Genomic DNA, 19361 nt, shown 5'->3' on the forward strand with positions numbered 1-19361 from the left:
GAAATGCCTTCATACAAGGTCCGTGTTGCTTGGAAAGAACTAAAATAGGAGCAGAGGACTGGCAAGTACCTCCTGGGCCATCTTACCCCACAGCATATTACTATATCATGTAATCTCTTTCAGAAACTTTGATCAAATTCTACCTGAAACTGTATCAGATTTTAGCTCCTACTAGTCCAGTCAAAAGACTCCTCCAAAACTTGTTTGCATTAAGACTTGGCAACCTTTTCTAATTTCCACACATAATGTAGCTATCATTATTTTATGCCCACTTGTTGTTGCACCAACATTTTTCTTTCTATTAAATAGTTCTTTCTGGTCTTCAGTTCCTTTGTGTATCAAGAGAAAATTTGCTATGCTGAACAAGCCAGGCTCTTCCATTGTCCTCTACATTTCTCTTGTCATCTCATTATTCACAGCATCTATAAATCATTGCTTGTAATATGCCTGTGTAAAACTGATTGAACATCCACATTTAAGGTTTTAGGTCAGGGTTTAAACTAAGTTAAAACTCGGCTATTTGAATGAACTTTATGTAGCCACAATTGTATATAGGAAACTGGATTTTTTTTTTTTTTTTTGGTTCTTGTTTTAATTTAGTATTTTCAGAATTAATTTTCTTTATTTAGCATAGTATGTAAATAAGTATCTCTTCTTTCCTGCAGTGTCCAGAAGATTCTCACAAATACTCCGGCGACAGACATCACTAAATCATCTCTGCCAAGTAAATATTTCAGTTACCCAAGTTTGCTGAATGCCATTTTTACTGACTTTTCAAATAAATTTATGAATTGGCAGGCTGGACTTTACTCAAAGAGGAAGAGATCATGTTAGCAATTTGTCTCCAATATTTATTGTGACCATCTTCACAAAATCAAAAAGTAATAAGCAAAAAATGCTTTTCTAGACAACTGGCAACCCCTGATCATTAAATGTAGCAGGGTAGTTTTATGAAAAAAAATTATTATTTAATTTGAAGAGATGGTTCATTTCCAGGAAGTATATAAGAGACATTCCACCGATTTCAGAGCAGTTTGTATTAGGCCTATTGCAAAGCAAGAAAAATTTCTGTATGCCTGACAATAAATTCCAAGTCTAATTGTATATTATAAATCAAATGCAAATTAGTAAAAAATAAAACAGTTGAACCACTGGGGTTTTAAATAGAAATATTCTTGCAACCATAGCAAGTGAATATAAAAACTACTCTGAAGTGTTTGTTTTTCACCAGTTAGTTTAGATCACGATTACCTATCAAAAAGTCATGAGGCCAAATTCTGTGTAGTGTAAAAAGGGGGAGAATACATTGAATTAACTTTTCACCCATGTATTGGAGCAGACAGTTTGTTTTCCCTGTCACACTGAAAGCTCCACTTTTGGAAGGTGTATCCAACACCCCAGGTTAACCCTGTGAGTGGTCAAGCCCACAGGAAGAAGCTCTGGGGAAAAAAACCCACTCCTGCAAGGACTTCTTTGTAGATTTCTTCCTTCATTATTTTAGTGGTGGAGGCAGAGATACCAGTGCTACCTTTCCCCAAACATGGTGGATCATCACTGAACTTTGAAGGTCCATAGGGATTCAGCGGAAATCAAGATACAGAGACCACAACCTTCTGCATCAGACCTGGGATCAAACAGTTTACTTACATGAAGGACTCTTCAAATGCATCATTTCCTTGGGGAAGCTGATAACCTTAGTGTGGGTTATCATCTCTGCTTAACTTACAGAGATCTGGTGTGTTATATGACCATGACCTTGTGTCGCTTCCTTTCCTCTCAGCCCATCCTCCCCATTATCAACAGCAGACCCCTGTCTCAACCAGCCAAGAAGCAGATCTTTGGAGGCAAATGAGCTTTAACCTTTTCATGTGGCTGAGGGAAGAATGAGAGTCTTCATAGTTTGCGAGAGGGGAGGGTGCAAACCTGAGTGGGGCTTGTTTGGTTTTGGCTTGATTTTTCTTGTTACTTTTTGGTTTTGAACTGAAGCTGGTCAAGAAAACCAACAGAACTGTTAGAAATTGAGGAGTCTAGCAACAGCACCACCAGATTAGGGTTGCTCATCAGGGTTTGTGGTGGATGCAATCAAAATATTTGCAGTTGATTAAAGTAGGTAAAATGACTTGGGAGTTCTCTGTGGTTAGAGGGCCCTGTAATTTCCATAAGACATCAAGCTGGTGGGTGGGGGTCCATGAGGAGAATCAACTTAGTGAGCCTAGCTAAGGAAGCGTAAAAGGGGATAAAGCCTATTTTTTAACCTAATAAACCATGAACTAATGAATCGATTGGATTGGATTACAGGCATCAAGAACGGTGATCCACAGTGCAGACATCACATTTCAAATGCTGGAGGACTGGAGGAATGTGGATCTGAATAGCATTACCAAACAAACACTCTATACTATGGAGGACTCACGGGAGGAACACAGAAAGCTCATCATACAATGTAAGAGAAGAACCCTCAAATAAAGCTAGGTGAACTTGGTTTCCTGCTGGAAACAAAGCTCAGTGAAAGTAACACTGTTTTTGCAGCCACTGGTTTGCTTGGAGGCTTAAGGTAAATATAGACACATTTACCAAAATGTAAGGCAAAGCCCTGGCAAGGTCTTATGTTTTAAGGCATAGATCTGGGCACTCTTCCATTAACGAGTTTCTTTCTAGTATCCAGAACAGTCAATGGCATAAAAGTTGCGCCCAAATTCAGGAGGATTTTTTTCCATGAACTTGAGCAAACTAAATCTATGAATTAACCATTGCATCTGATAAAGTCCAATCTCTCCTGTTGTAGAATTGCAGGAGAGTTGTCTTTTGAATGGCTTTGACACTAAAGTGGCTGTGTATTTGAGTCCCTTGTAAACTTTTATTTATAAAAAGCTCCATTTTACACAATGTTTTCATAAACAAGATCATTTGATGGGGTAAGCTTTCACCCTGAACTTTTATGAGTAAGTAGAAGTTCCATATCGAGCAAGCTCATTGTCTAATTTAGATTCTGCCTAGTATAGTGAAGGGCATGAACTGAAAAGTGACTTTGGAGACGTTGGCAAATTGGTTTTAGAGTCAAAGATCTTTTGCAAATATAAAATTTAACTTGCATTGTCCAGCAAGTGTGCATGGTTGTAAGCTTAGGCGTAACCCTAAGCACACTGAGTTTGTCCCCCTGAGGCACCAGAGGTGACCAGCTTTGTATTTAACATCATTCATAACCTCACTTCCCTGTGAACCCACCTGTTGTATCGCCATCTCTCTCCTGAGGAGGACCAGCCATCTTTTATCCAGAACCAGCCTTAATGGGGAGCAATCTGGGCAACCACTTGTGGAAGCCCTTCAAGGGTAGGTTTGCTAGTGGGGTAACTCTTTCAGTGAGTGGCTGGGAAGAGGAGGGGTGACACCTTCACATGTACACTAGACCCTGCAAGGGTGACTTTGGTACTTGTCCCACCATGTTAATACTAGAAGTCTTCTCCCCAGTTTAGGGACAGGCCTTGCATTCTCTGTTAGCTCTGTTTTCCAGTGAGAGGTGCTTGGTACTCTTTCCTCTCCTTCTTAACCCTTGATTCATTTCTTGACATGGCCCTCTTCCCTTTTGAGGAGGCAGAAACTTGTTGTGGCAGCAGGGGAGGTAGCATATAGTGAGACTGGAGTCCAGAAGCTGGGTGCATCCTTCTGTCATCTGTTACATTTTCAGTATCTACCCAACATCCTCCCACTGGCCAAAAAAGAGAGTTCTCAAAGTTATAATCCCTAGTAGCAGCAACAGTTTTGGCTCTCATTCAGAAAATCCTTACTGTTTAGGAAATCTTTTTGTATATGTGCTAATTATTTAAATACAAACTTAAGTGTAATAAAATCAATGGAATTTTCCTGAATGCTAATGGATTTGTACATATGTTTTTCCGTATTTTAGGCCCATATAGTCCAATAAGCAATTACTCAGAAATGGTAACCTAATATGAATGTTCATCATGAGATGGGATTCCACTGAGATGTGCAGACATGTAGAGAGACTATTCTAGAACTTAGATTCTGCCCCCCCCCCCCCCCCCCCCCCCATCTTTGATGTTTATTCTGCTTGGCCAAAGATCTTTTCAAAGATCACACTCTGTATGACTCATATGACATGGAGTTAAGGCCTGCTTTCACATTCTCAGTATTAATAATCAAGAAAGTACAATTTCCAGCTACTATAACTGGAAAAAAAAAAAAAGGTTTATAAGCCTATAAGCAAGCTTAGAGAGAAACAGAGAAACATCACTGGGTATAAGAGAACCTCTTTCCTGCTCTGCTATGGTAGCTATCTCTGACATGGTTTCTTCTTTATTCCCTCTTTCTCAGATCCTGCTGAGGTATTTTTAACAGTCACTAAAGGCTAAACAGTTACTTTTCTCAAATAGGTCGTTGTACACAGTTGCATTGCTCCAGCAGTAAAGCAGGCAACTGATTTGTTTTTCCACTCTTGCTCCCCTTGCACAGCATATGAATTACTTCATCTGTTGTATCAGGCAGTTTTTGTCCAGCCAAATACTCAGGTAAGGAGACAACATTTAGATTTCTCTGTGATCCTGTTCTAAATAAAGGGTGGTTGCCCATTCAATAAAGCAATGAAACAAGATAAGGGTGGCCCAAACATCATTATTTCCCTTCTTCTCCAACTAATGTTTCTGACCATCCAACCTTTGCAAGTCTAAGTTAAACAAAGTTATAGTCAGGTGTGAAGCAAATGCATTCCTGCTTATCTTGCTGATCCAACTTAGAGACCAGGGAGCTTGTTCTTTGCATTATTGTCAGATAGCCTCTCTGGCTCACTTCTCTAGCTATCACCTCTAAGCTTTGCCTCCTCCACCTCCCTCACTATCTTTCCTATGGTGGGAAATTCCTTCCTCCTGTTATTTATAATTAAGCATAAATGGAAATGCATAGCACATTGAGATCATCCTGTAGCAGAGCAGGTAGAAAGTATCTTTCTTCTTGACTTACTGGGCCTTTTATTTTAGCTGAGTTGAAGAATAGTTTCTTAAGGTGTCAAAGCACATGATTCTTTGTCTTCCCGCCATTGATTCTCATAAATAAACTAGAGACTTGCAGTTTTAAGAGCTGCAGTTGAATGACTTGATTGTTTTTACTTTCTGTATTAAAATATGAATATGTGTACTAGGGAGAGGTTAAAAAGTATACAGGTTGCTTTTTGAAACTCTTGTCAATAAATTAAGTATAGCATTTGTGCATTGGTAGCAATTTGTTTTGCAGAAGTAGAAATTTATGGAAATTCTTTGTGTGTGTGTCTGGCATTGCAAATAATAGATGATTTGCAGCAGTTAAATCATGTTTTTGCAACTAAAGCATTATACAGATGAGAGCCCTATCAACAATACTCATCCACTTGGTGCTTAGAAGATTCTTTATGCATTTCTAAATCAATTTCATGCATGACCTTTTTTCATCACCAGGGTCAAGGCCTAGCTTCGCACTCTTCGTAGAGAACACCATAAACATTTCACTTCCGGGCACACCAGACAGCTGAAGCTTAAATCAAAAGATTAATTTTAAACAATAGGTCCTGATTTGCTCATGTTAAAATACCACTTCCAAGGACTCCATCACTTTCAGTAGAAACAAGATAAGAGACCAAGCAAACTTATTGGGTCAGCACCAAGAAAGATGTATTTGTTATAGCTAAGCAATCTATTATAAAAACCACAGCAAACTTGGAATGTTATTGGCAGCTTTTTGTGATTTGTTTCTCTTTTGTTCGAAATGGAATCCAAGTACTGAGGTGGGATATTTTTTCTTTGTCTGCCAGTGTATCAGGAGTTTGATCACCTTCTGGAGGAGCAGTCCCCCATTGAGTCATACATCGAGTGGCTGGATTCCATGGTGGACAGATGTGTTGTAAAGGTTGGTAAGCAGGAGTAAGGACCTGAGTCACTGATGTGCATTACGCACTCTATTCAGGTCATAGATTTTTAGCAAAAATAGACAAAAAAAAAAAAAAGCCAGGCATTGGTAATAAGCAGGAGTAAAGCAGCAGTGGGCAAAATCTCACCAGTTTTCATGGAGAACTGCTCACATTCAGGATTCTGCTTTATTCTGCTCTAGTATATTTTATCCCAAAAGATGATATTCAAGAATGGAACAGGGCTGAGGTTTCCAATCAAATCAATATTTCAGGGGTATGGAGAGATGAGTTCAGAGTCATCCTAATGACAAAAAAGCATAATCCAGTCTGGCCTTTTAAGATTTTAATAAAAATAATATTTAGGCTAGCTAATTCATTTATATACATTTAAATGTAAGGATGAAAGTCTACATTACCATTCAGTCAAGGACACATTTATGTTGCCTTTTGAGCTGATTTGAGATACCAAGGACTTGTATTTTATTTTAGTTTAAGTGCATGCAGAAACCTACCAACAAATCTTTAAAAAATATTTTCAAAGTGATCAGGCATCACCATAATTTTACATGGAGTATGAAACTATGACTGACTTTTAACTTCTGTCACTAACTATACTTTGTATTAGGATGTTCTATTAGAATTTCAACTCTTCATTCCAGTTGTTAGAGCTAAGAAGTAAAAAAAAAAAAAAAAAAAAAAAAAAAAAAAAAAAAGCTGCTTCTCTCTCTGCTGCAAAAGATCCATACAGAAAACAACAGATACTTCCTCAGATTGCTTGAAATACTTTGATTGTTTTGGGAAACTTTTGTTTTAGTCAGTGGAATGCAATTTGAAATTCAGACCATAACTGTTAATTTTCATTAAGAATTTGACATGAATTGTATTAGCTGACTGGATGAACCTAATTCTTTAACTCACATATGGCTATAGTAAATAAATTTTTGAAGAGTTGATGCCTAAAGAAGTGTGCTTTCTGGAAAGAATTTTTCCTAGTAAAATGACTATGTGAATTCACAAAAATAAAAACATGAAGGAACAAAAAAATTTATATTCAATAGTAAACTTATAAATACAAATATATTATAAATATAAATATAAATTTTCAGTGTAGATCAAGCATTCTTGATTATAAATTGCTTCCCTGACTAGGACGCAAGAATGAACATGTAAGTAATTAGGTTAAGGTGAAGATCAGAGCAATTTTTTGGCAGTCCTTTCATCATTTATAAAGGAGATTCAGTCTTGGTGTTGAATAATGCTTTATGATTTCCTCTTTCTAAAGGCTGTACATGGTTACAAGGTGGTTTTCTGTGTAAGGATGTTTTGGGGTTTTTTTTTTAATTTTTAGTGTATATTTTAATGTGAACATAATGGTAAGTAGTTTTTTCAGTATAAAAAAAGAAGACGGATATGTGCATCATTCAGCTGTATCCGGCCGTAGAAATAAAAGTTTCACCATGTCAGATATATCTGTTTTCTTGCAGGTAGCTGCCAAGAGACAAGGCTCTTTGAAGAAAGTAGCTCAGCAGTTCCTCCTGATGTGGTCCTGTTTTGGCACTCGAGTGATTCGGGACATGACTTTGCACAGTGCACCCAGCTTTGGTACTTTGATTTTGTTGTAATAATTGCATGCCACAGTGAAAAAAATCGGTATCCTGGCTTGTAATGTACAGTTTAAGTGAAAACATAACCAGTTTTCACATGTCCAGGGCTCTATTAAAAAAAGAGTTGGGGCTACTGACATTTGGAAATAATGCTCAGACAGATGTCTGTCTTCAAGATCTAGCCAGGGGAGATTAAAACATTACTACTTCCTTCTGTTAGTTGTTAGCCAGTAGCTGGAGTTATCAGTCACAGGTCAGCTGGAGGAGTCGATTACAGGAGCATTCCCTAATGCACTTCAGTGCAAAGTGAGCCCAGTTACCCAAACCACTCTGACCACGTGTTATGCTAAGAGAGATGACTTTGCGCTGAAGTAGATGAAAAGCTCTCCAGTGAACCACTTTGCCAGCTCTGCTTTTAAAGGACATAGCATTTTAAACCAGTCTTTGCAAAATGAGCATGTTTCTATACCCTGGACGGATTCTCTTCCATTCTCTTAGAATTCAGTCAGGGTGGAAAAATAGAATTTTACTTTTTAAATGAAAAAGCATGTTGCTTTTCTACACAGTTTCAAAAGGGGCTTTGTCTTGAATCCTGGGATACAAACAGTTCAGATATTAAAATCAGTTAAAAGCAGGAATGATTGAAAATGGACTGCTGTGTCATGAGTGTGAACATTCACAGTCACTTGGGACCGGATTTTGCATGAGGGATGGTTTTTATAAATGCACATTTGTCCAAATATGTTAGTAGAAGATTAATAATGAATGAATGAAGGCACTACATTGAACAACTGCAAGGTTTTCTGCCAGCTGAACTTTCATGTCCTTTATGTTATTAGAACCATCTAATAGCCTAAATTCAGATACCATCAGAGATAGGCACAATATGATCTGTATTTATATTTTAACCTGAAACTACTTTCATTGGTTTCCCATTGTAAAGAGTTTTCCAAGCAGGTATTAGTGAGTCACCATTAGCCATCAGGATAGTGAGCATCCCCAAGATGATCACAATTTCCATCTGCTAGCTTGTGTTTTCAGCACCAGTATCCTGGTCACATCTATTTTCCACCTCCTCTAGAACTCATTTTCTCCTTGAGTCACTGCAGCTTTTGTTTTGTTGTGGGCATAAAAGTAGCTGATACTGCTTAACAGTATACTTTCCCCCAGTGTTCAAAAATCCCTTTGCACGAGTGTTGAATAAATGCTGAGTTTTCTTTTCTAGCACTTTGGGTTGCTACACTTCTCTCTGCAGACATAATACCGATCTGTGAAATACACCCGTACCCAACAAATGAAAAAATATCCTGCATTAGTGCGGTGTTGAGGTTACACTGTTACAAGTCATTAAATGCTGACATTAAACTGCCCCTAAGGATACATTATTGCTACTGAATTGCACATTAAAACATTATTTTTATTCCTGTTCAGGATATGTTTGTAACCTAATCAAGCATTCTCTGTTTCAGAGCATCAATCACCAAAACATCTTTAATCAAACGAGGATTCCCCCTAGTTATTAGACCACCAGTTGTCTGGATGGTCTGTATAGTGATCCTCAGCTGTAATTTCTTACTTATTAATGGAAACATTTATGAACTTGCCATCTAGCGAGTAAATGAGAAGACTGAAAATTATTCGTTGATTCGAGTTTGGGACCCACTACAATACAATATATCAGATCTACCAAAATAACTTACCTGTTGTCTCTGTTATAAATTTGGCTCTTGAATTGCTCATTTTTGAGAAGTTTAACTGCTTAGCTAAGTTTGTAGGGTTTGGGGTTTTTTTTTGTCTTTTTAGTTCACTGAGTATATCTGTGCGTACAAATGCATGATTCTCCTTCTTACATGGACACACATCTTTGAACATGAATTTGATATGTTTATATGTAACCATAGTCAGGGAAAAAATGTACCAGTCATAGCTGATGTGTTTTTCATGGGTATGTGGTGTTATAATTAGAACTGGATCAATAACTGCTTTTCAATTTGGTAGCTGAAGCAAGAGGTTAAAAAAAAAAAAAATCACCATGCTCAGTGTGAAGCTGAGATAGTTCGGGATTTTCATCAAACTCAGAAATCTTTATTTTTAAAAAAGTAAAATCAAAGAGAATTCTTTTGCATCTGCCACATTTTGGTGCTTAGACCACAGTTGCCTGCCTCAGTAGTCTTGAAGCAGTGTTAATCACTGCCAGAACAAGATCTCTAACCAAAGGGCTAGAGGATTTGTCCTGTGGGAGGGTTTTCTCATCTTTTCTGTTGAAACTATTTCACTTTGTACAAACCACATAACCATTCGGTGAGCTGCAGAGGTCTGCAGCCTGCTAGGTGGGTTCTCTCCTGAGAGGTGGTGTGACAAGAGTTGGTTCAGTCCCTATTCTAACTCTTATTTATACAGGGTGGAGTTTTCCCTGCTCAGGTGCAACTCTAGTGGAGGTAGGAGGAGATCTGAGCCTTCAGGTTTTCAAAGGGGAGAATGATACCAAAACCGTATCCTCATCCTATCAGGCAGAAGCCTGGGCTATCCCTACTTTGTTTCCCCCCAAATGTCCCAAATGTCATTTAGCCACGGACACAAATTTATAATACTTTGTATTAATGATGCTACTCTTTCACTGAAAGGCCATTTGACACATTGTTCATGAATTAGAGTTGAGCAAGTTCCAAAAGAATAACCCCTGAATGTAAACAGCTCAGGGCTAGATGGCAGAAACTCTTCTGTGCTTAATTTAACGCAGTTCCTTCTAGCTTTTCAGAATAACGTATGCATTTAAGTGAGTTCTATGGAGAGAAACAAAGACTGATTTACTATTCTAAATATTTACATCTATATACCTTTTTTCTTAATTTAGATAAAGAATTTTGCATTTTTACTGCATTGGAAACTGTTTCAGTGGACTGATTTTTAATGTTTTTTTCCACTAGAAGCAATATATAGACTCAGATGCTCACAGTGTAATTTTTTTTTTAAAGTAAAATAATGTGTTAAATGATGGGATCTTTACTATGTACAGGATGGTATATTTTTATCTTTGAAATATATGATACAGAAATCTGGAGGAAGTTGGAATACCTGGCACTGGACTGGCTAGCACAGAGATTTGATTCTGCAAAACTTTTAAGCATGGTGGCACCAGCAGGTTGAAACAATCCCTGGCAGGAAAAAAGCTCTTCTCTCTCTCGCTCCCTCTCCCTTTTTCTCTCCGCCTGTCTCCCTCCCTCCCTCCTTCCTGTCTGTGCATATCAAAGGCACAGTTGGTGGTAGTGTTTGGGTAATGCATCCAGTGTATAAAGTAACTAATTAGTAATAGAAGCTCCATGATTTTCTCCAGATCTGGAAATCTCACTGTTGTTTTGCTACTTACACATAATTGCTGTATCTGTTAATAGCTGCTGATACTTACTGTACATTAGCTGGGTAATCATTGCCATGATTTCTGTTATACTCCTGAAAATTGGAGCCAAATGCTATTTATTATTGTAACTACAGTCTCTTGAATGACTTCTTACCTCTTCCTAAAGAAGTGTATGGTTTGCCAGCCACAGTTGGATGCGTTTCAGTACTTAAAGATATACTTGAAAGAACCAAATAGTTTCATGTGAAAAACAGTAGCTTGCAAACACAGAATAAATTATTGTACGTTGTGCTGAATAGCTATTCACTGTGTAGCTGAAATGCGTGCCCTGATATTAGTTTCACTCTATAGCTTACATTTCATTTGACTCATTTAAAAATGTAAAAATATTGCATTCATTCAGTACCAACAACTTGTTTGTCTAGTGTCTTTCATGCGAATTCTGGGCTCAAAAACTGTATACAGAGTTTAAAAATACACAGTGGGAGAAATAATAGGAGAGGAAGAGAGAAATTCAAAAGAGTGACAAGAGCACTAGAGTGTTTTTAAATGCTGCATTCAGTATTGCCAATCCCAAGGCTTCAAAATAAAGCATTAGACCCCCCCAAAACAAAGACATTTTTTAAAAATAGCAAATCTTGGGTTTTTGTCATTTGCTTGCTAGCATTTTAGTGTTTAGGGTTTGCACTTCCAAACATTTTTATGAAACTACAAGCAACTTTCCTTAAAAATTTTTTTCAAAATCAAAGCTGAGCAAGGAGTTTGATGGGAAACACTAAATACCCTGAGTTTTATACTACCACATGAAGTTTGCCAGCATTTAGGCCTGTTTTTCTTACTTGGAAATACTTATCAGTAGTAACTGCACTGAAGTCAATAGAAACTTTCCACTGAAAAACTGTAGTCAGAAGAAGAGCGAGCATTTTGTGGAGATTCTTGATAATCTAGTTTTCCACTAGGGAAATCCTAGGTCAGTAACAAGGTGATCAGCCAGGTCTGCTGTCTTTATTGTACTGCTAAATTGAATAGGATTTTATTTAGCAAGACTTTGAGCCCAAAAGATTTCTAAAACAAATTCTCTGCAGTAGTTAAGTGAAGATCTCCGCTATTTACCCTTGCAAGGCTGGGCAAACTTGTTACCATTTTGATTTGCATAGATACATGAAACAAATGAAAAACTGAATGCTTCAGGTTCACCAACATCCAAAGATTTCCTCCCCATAGCAAAGGTGTTGCAATCATGTGTGTCCTTTTTCTGTGCTGCCTTGCCCAAGAACACAAAGGCGCATGTTCACCTCCCAGTGTGTGTGCTCAGCTCGTATCAGTGACGACAGAAGCCATGCAGCCGTGGAGTGAGAGAATGAAACACAAAGACCATCCAGGTCACAAAGAAAAAGAATGTGCTTAGAGTTGCTTTGAAAGCTGAATTGCCAGCTAGAATTGTATAAGGATATAGGGTCTTTCAAACCACTTCTTCTGCTCTTCAACAGTATGTTTGATAGAGAAGTTGGAGCAGGGGTAGTTATGCTTTGTTGTGGTAAAAGCTAGTATCCCAAGGTAAACCTTACTTTCCTGTGAAGAAATCAATCATTATGAAATTTGATTGAATTTGAAACTTGTTGCATCTTTTTCCCATGGAAGTGTTTTTCCTCAAAACGTAGTAATGGAATTTCAAAAGGAACACATCTAGATAAGGCATTTTTTTTTGTCTGGCAGTAGTTGGTCTCTGTTTCCCTCTCAGCTGGTGATCTTTCTCTGGCTTAAGCCAGCTGCTGGACTGGCTATTATTTTAACCTGACTTCATTTGCAGTTGCCAGAGTTATTTAATGACTTATATGAACATGTTTTAAATATTCCATGCAAGTCTAAATAAACATAGGAGCTTTTAAAAAAAAAAAAAACGTTGTATGATCAAATCCTATCTGGAGCTATTACAGGTACTCTCTGTCATGGAGTCTATTGCATAAACTGACCAAACTCCATCTTGATACTTGTCAGTCTTCCCCTGCAGACGAATGTTATTCCTTTCAGGAGGACACTACACAATGTCTTGGCTCTGATGCTTTGCTCCTTTAATTTTCCCCTGAAATGTATCTATGTTCTCTTCTTACACATCTATTTTTGTGGCTATGTGTGCTCTAGGGCAAACATTTCTTCACCATCCTTGACATGTATCCTTCTTTATAAATTATGGGAAGCAACTTACCTTCTTTCTGCAAAATGAAGCCAGCCATGCATTTTTAGTCATTTAAAATCTATTATCCATTCCCTGCATCCTCCTGGTAATCTTCTCCATACCAGTTTCAACTTGTACTAATTTTTCTTGAACATAGGTGACTAGAGTTATATGCAATATTCTAAATGAGGTTTCACCAGTGCCTTGTGCAATAGTTTTAATACTTCTGTTTCTACAGAGGAAGCATATAAATCAGAGGATGATATAAATCTCTAAGGGCAGAACTTCTTACAGTATACTGTTAAATTTCATTTCCATTACTCTAGTGCATAGCATCACCTAGTCCTTCCTCCTAACAATATTAGCAAGTTCTCCATCTGTACTCAAATCTTATTGAGGATTTGTGGCAGACAGCTATCCATATAATCTCCTTTTACTATCAATTTTCAAAGTGTTTTTTGACTCCATCTCCCACATTTTCTTTTGTCCATACTCTTCCCTTAAGTCCTTTAGTCTTTTAGCCCTGAAGTTTTTCACATTCCTGTCATGGCAGTTAAGAGATAGTATCCATGGCATCTTCAGAGGTAAGCACAGAAACAGGCCAAATGTTATGCTGCTGCTATGATTCAAACTGATAATTAGGAAAAGATAATGTAGTAGGAGAAGTATGACAGAGCAAAGCTTTGGCACAAGTCATTCTATTTAAGACATCCACAATTGCTGCTAATGCCTCTATGTTTGGCAGTTAATGGATGTCTCATCCAGTCCAGGCAATGCACTGGAGATATACCATCAGGAGATCAGGAAGATGGTTTCTACCTTCCTATTGATTAGTCTCTCATTTCTTTGTCCAGTGACACAGGTAGTTCAGAAAATTCATACCAGGACGTGTTACTAAAGGCAGCCAATTCAGGATTCTACTTCTGACAGAAACTTATATCTGGTCTGTTAGATAAAAGGAAACAATTCCACTGTAGTGTAATTGTCTAAATGGTTCGATGCTAATGTAGGACAAGAAAACTCTATCAAGTCCCAGCTTTCAGCTAGGCAGCCTCCTTGCACCCTAAACTACAATATTTGGTTGTATGAGCCTGTATAAATCCAGGAGTGAACAGAGTTTGCTAGTCCCCAGTTTTACTTTGACCTCTTTTACCTTGACTAAGAGAGATACTTCAGTGACAGTAGTATATGGAGGCAGTCCCACTCAGTACTGTTTGTGTTGAATACTGTAATCATTGGTTTAATGAGTGTATTGAGACAGTCAATAGCTTTTTTGTTTGTTCACTTTATTACCAGGGTCTTTTCACCTTATTCACTTGATGTTCGATGACTATGTATTGTACCTGCTAGAATCACTCCACTGTCAGGAGAGAGCTAATGAGCTAATGAGGGCAATGAAAGGAGAAGGAAGCACAGGTGAGTTTGTTCTTTTATTCATCTTTTGTTGTTTTGTTCCACTGGATTCACTATTTCCTATGATAGGACATTTCTTTATCCTCATCTAACCCAGTGAGGCTTATCTAGGAGCAGTGTTTTTCAGTTCCATCCTGATTTGAAATAAGTCATTTGTGAGGGGGGCATTCCTGGTTAATACATTCTGAAAGAGGCCTGCCTGGTTCATGATGTAACTCTGGGTGTCTGAACCCCATTCCTAAGCACACACTTGGTGTTTCACTAAGAGATTTTTGTACTGAGGCTTTTACCTCAGTTAGTCTAAGCCACCATTGTATTTCAGTGAACCCAGTCGTGATTCTCTCTCTCACCCTGGTTTAACACTAAACAAATTCACTGATACTAATGGATTTTACCAGTCTAAATAAGAGGGAGAGATGGGAGAAGTAAGCAAAGACAAAACTCAAAGCTATCATTTCTGGTATGCTTATGTTCTAAGTGCCTGTACAGAAGCAGATTCTGAGTCCTGCTCCACTCACTCTGCACTGGCTCGCCAGAACAGAAGTGAACAGAGGTTGCCTTTAGTGTCTCTGCTCAGGGCAGCCCCTTGTAATGAGGGATCCTCAGTGATCTACCTTCCTTGCATCTCCCATTAATTTTGGCAAGTTAAACCCCTCTGTCACCTTTGGAAAGTTCCACTCTTCATTTTAGCTGTGACTTAATTTGTCACCTTGTAGATTTATGGGAAGGAACGTTTCAGTGATTAGGGTAATATCTTCTGTGTGTTGAAAGACCTGGATTTAATTCATTGCCCTGCCATAGCCTCTTGTGTTTTTTGACAAACAAGTTGCTTATCCCTGTGTACTTTCCACATAGCTTCAGTAGCTAGAACTATCCAGAGTGTCACCCTCTTTAGTCAATGAAGAGAGAAAGTCATGGCCAAAAGCCACTGGAATCCCCTTGAGATTCCTGTTTCTTTCCAAAGTCTCTAGAAGGAGTAGGAGTGCCTGACTCAGACTGGACTCCTAATTTTAGGTATCTAATAGTGTATTACAGGAATATAAACCTTAAGCATGTGTTTCCTATCTATACAACAGGAAAAACAGCACTTTCCTTTAAGAGGTCTTATGAAGGTACACTGAAGGTTGTAATGCTGAATGTTATAAAAGTACTTTTTCAAAGATTTGTCATTCCTGCTATGCATTTCTTGAAATACAGCCTATAGAACTTAACTGCTTGCATTAATTTTTTTAGTTTCTCAGTGTTCCTTGACTCTAATTATATACGATGACTTTTCTCTCATCCTGCAGCAGAACTACGAGAAGAAATTATTCTGAGTGAACCAGCTCCTCCAACTCCCTCTCCAGTGCCGTTCTCCCCAGCTAAATCTGTGACCTCAGTGGAAGTGCCCTCTGCCCCCTCGCCTGTCAGCAATCAGTCCCCGGAGTATGGTGTCATAGCAGCTACAACAGGTAGGTAGGCTTATGGTGGCTGGATCTGCTTGAAGATGGCTTTTGCACTTGGTCACCTGAAGTTGAGCCTGAGAACATGATGTGCCAGCTTTCAAGAGACAAGAAGCCTTCCCAAACAGAAATCTGTTTAAAGTATCAGTTATGCCTTCTCACTGTATCCAAACATGATGTGCAATCTAACAGGAAAAAGATCTGATGTTTGGAGTCCAAAGACCAAACAGCAGATCCCAGACCTCAGCATATCAGAGACTGTTTAGTAGCTGAGGCCTTCAGAAGAGCAGACCTGTCACTTTATTTCTAAATGGTTTTAAAAATCAGTCCAATTTTTCATATTTCTAGCAATGTCCCAAAAGAATTATTTATGAATATAGCACTTTTCAGCATCTTCAATGACTTTAAGGGCAATCAGTCTCCCTGAAAAATTTTATATACTTCAAGGAAATGTGCCAGATATTTTAAGGTTGAGTGAGGTTTTCAAAATCCTGAACCACTAGTGGTTCAGGAATTCCTAGCGGGTAAAATGGGAATTGGATATCTTTCAACATATTTGAGACCCTAATATGTTTAAATAGCTGCACAAGTTTCTCTTGGGAATGATTTACACATAATTGATAACTTTCATCTTTCAATGTTAGAAACTAGGAATTACATGTCTGAAGCCTATTTTCTGTTGCATACTCTGTTATGGCAACTCATGAGGTAGTTGTTTTCTGGTGTGCCCACAGATTAAAAAAAATCTGTGCTTAAAGGTATTCAACTTGTGGGCAGGATTGTCAGAAAACAATAAGCACAAAACTGTCTTCTTGTTTGTTCTGTATAAATGGGCAACCATCCTCTGTACTGTAAAGTAAAACTCACTCATTACCTTTTGGAAGTGGGCAGGACAGTCTGTCTGTATGATCAAAAGACAGTGTTTTCTTAACTCATGGAAAAAAAAGGCAGAAATGTGAATGACTTGCAGAAGGCGTTCCAGGCAGTGAAATTCCAGCTTTGCTGCTCCTCAGCGAAATGGGTGTATAATCAGAATATGGAAACTATCACTTTTGTGACGTAGTAGAAAAGTTACAAAACCTTCTTGAAAGAGTGTCAGAATGTGATGATTTACCACACTGGAGAATTTGGCAGTGGCTAAAGGACTAATAAATCTTCCTGACAAATGTTTTTCATGTTTTCAAAGGCGCCACAGGGAAGCACAGTGCATAGTTGTGGTGGAAAGAGCTTTAAGAACATTTGTCCCTACATGGAAACATAAGGTTTTCTCACTGTTGGAGACTATACCATATTTAAGAGGGAAATAGGATGGTATTACCCCCAGAAAGTTAGACAAGAGACACGTGATTCCTAGACATGGCAGGTGAGCACACTGCTTTGGATCAGGCAACGCTGGAGGTGGTGTATATGTTTGAGTCTGGAAACTTTGATTTTGTGGGTAACTTGCTCTGTAGACATTGTGGCCCAATGGGATCGTTGTGATGTTATAACTAGAACTTAGTATGATGCAGAACTGTACCCAGAAGTAAAAGACTGAAAAGTAGGGAACTGTGTGCTCTCCAGTGGCATTGACAGGAATGGAGATTTGAGGGACTTGTGTTTAGGCTGCAGAGACTGTAACTCTATGTGACTATCATAACTATTAACCCAAAGCTTATTCCATATTTATATCCTAGCCTATTTGTCAGCTATCTGGGCTTCCACCTTCAGCTTACTTGACTTAGGTACTTGACTTAGGCACAGATCTGGGCAGGCCTGGGAACTGCATGGATCTTGCATATCCCTCCTGAATCCCACCAGTAATGCAAGGGAATGGACTCACACAAACATTACAAATGCACTTCCTTTTTGTTTCCATGTTGTTTATTATTTTATTATAGTCTGTTTTATTCTGTCACTCTCTCTTATTTTTTATGTCCTGGTAAGGCCAAGGTTGGCTAGTTTGAAGTCTCAATCCAGAAACAGGATCATTTGGGAACAATGGTTGAAGGACCTACTCCCACAGTACAGGCAGTAGAACTTGACATAGTTGTTCCCATAGCAGAACTTCTTAGGCAAGAAAGCTATTTCTGATTATTTTAGCTCTCTGTTTTTTCCAGCTTTTAATTTTTAGGTTGTTTTAAAAACTTTTGTTTTGTTGAATTGGATTTTATTCGTATGGTCTGGTGCAGTCTCACTTTTGCAAGTGTGAAAATTATTTTTGCCTAGCACAAGCCAGATTTGTCAATGCAAGTAGTGGTCTGGTTAAGATTAAATATAAGTATGTGGCTATTTCCTGGTCTTAATTTGGGCAATTAGTAATACCTCCATTTCCCATGTTCATCATGTAGATGAACTGATCACCTTTTTAGTTTGCTGACCATTACACTATGGAATGCAAGGTTCATTCACATAAAGTAATGTGAATGACACAAAATAACAACCATGTTTCAGCTATAGGAAATTGCTATACTTCAAAATAGGAGTACTGAAGATGTATTACATATAATCAAACCATTCCATATACAGATTTGTGGCATTAATATGTGGAATATTTTGGAACTGGAACCTCTGTTCTGTTTATTTAGAGAGATATATTTAAAGTACACTCTATTGATTTTCTTATGTGTTTTTTATGAGGTAAATGTAAAACTCTGCAAATGCTTTGCAAATCTTGAGAACTAGTTCCATTGCTTACTACTAGCTCTCAGTTCCCCAATTTAAGGCATCATTAACTCTTTCTTGCTTGTGGCATTAGCAATAAAAGTTAACTATTAAACTTGCATTTTAACCTTTTTGCCTTCCATCAGTGGTCAGCACAAAACCAGCAAATTAAACTGTTGCAATTACATGATACTGAGCAAAAGAAAGGTAAATCCTATATATAGCATTCTGTGGTAGAACATCTGGCATGGCTCAGCTAACATTTTATTTAAAACTTTTTGTTAAGTTACTAGACATTTAAAAGGATAATTAGTCTCTATCCTTTCTAAATGACAAAGGCCAGATTAATGATTGTTCAAACTGCAACAATATTGTAATAAAAGTGATAGCTATATGGCTGACTATGCTATTCTCTCTTAAAGCCCCTCTTAAAGCTGTGATTACTCATTTGCCAATGCAATGTTTTTTAGACAACCCGAAATGAACTCTGAATTGTAAGTAGTTCCTAATATGTTAGTAAACTAATCTATGCAGTTTACTGTTTAGTTTCAAGAAATGTTTGTGTGAAATAGTTCTTCAGGTCAGCAATGGTCATTTAAGGTCACTGTTCTTCCAAGTCTAGGCTAGGTATTAGAGTTCTGGGAATCTGGCACAGGAGATACTTGCACAGAGCTACCACCTCTCATATTTGTGTGTGTGAGTACAACAAATTTCTGTTTTTTTCCTAAAGCTTCAGCTCCTGGACTCATATGAATATATGAGAACATCAGCTCTTATTCAACAATCATGAGACAACAAAAAATGAGAGTTTAATTCTCATAGCTGCAGAGTG

The 19361-nt window shown here is 38.0% G+C and overlaps 1 protein-coding gene across 1 annotated transcript in view; it reads left to right on the plus strand.

Annotated features, from left to right (window-relative positions):
* Positions 1 to 19361, plus strand: part of RFX4 (regulatory factor X4) — a 98889-nt gene that overhangs the window by 58122 nt on the left and 21406 nt on the right. Inside the window, exons 10-15 of the mRNA XM_050899815.1 lie at positions 666 to 724; positions 2299 to 2443; positions 5798 to 5892; positions 7378 to 7495; positions 14328 to 14447; positions 15734 to 15895. Of these exons, the coding sequence (XP_050755772.1) occupies positions 666 to 724; positions 2299 to 2443; positions 5798 to 5892; positions 7378 to 7495; positions 14328 to 14447; positions 15734 to 15895 (699 nt within the window). The remainder of the gene's footprint in view (positions 1 to 665; positions 725 to 2298; positions 2444 to 5797; positions 5893 to 7377; positions 7496 to 14327; positions 14448 to 15733; positions 15896 to 19361) is intronic.

The sequence above is a fragment of the Gymnogyps californianus genome, chromosome 1 (genome assembly GCF_018139145.2).
Source record: "Gymnogyps californianus isolate 813 chromosome 1, ASM1813914v2, whole genome shotgun sequence".
Taxonomy (NCBI): Eukaryota; Metazoa; Chordata; class Aves; order Accipitriformes; family Cathartidae; genus Gymnogyps; species Gymnogyps californianus.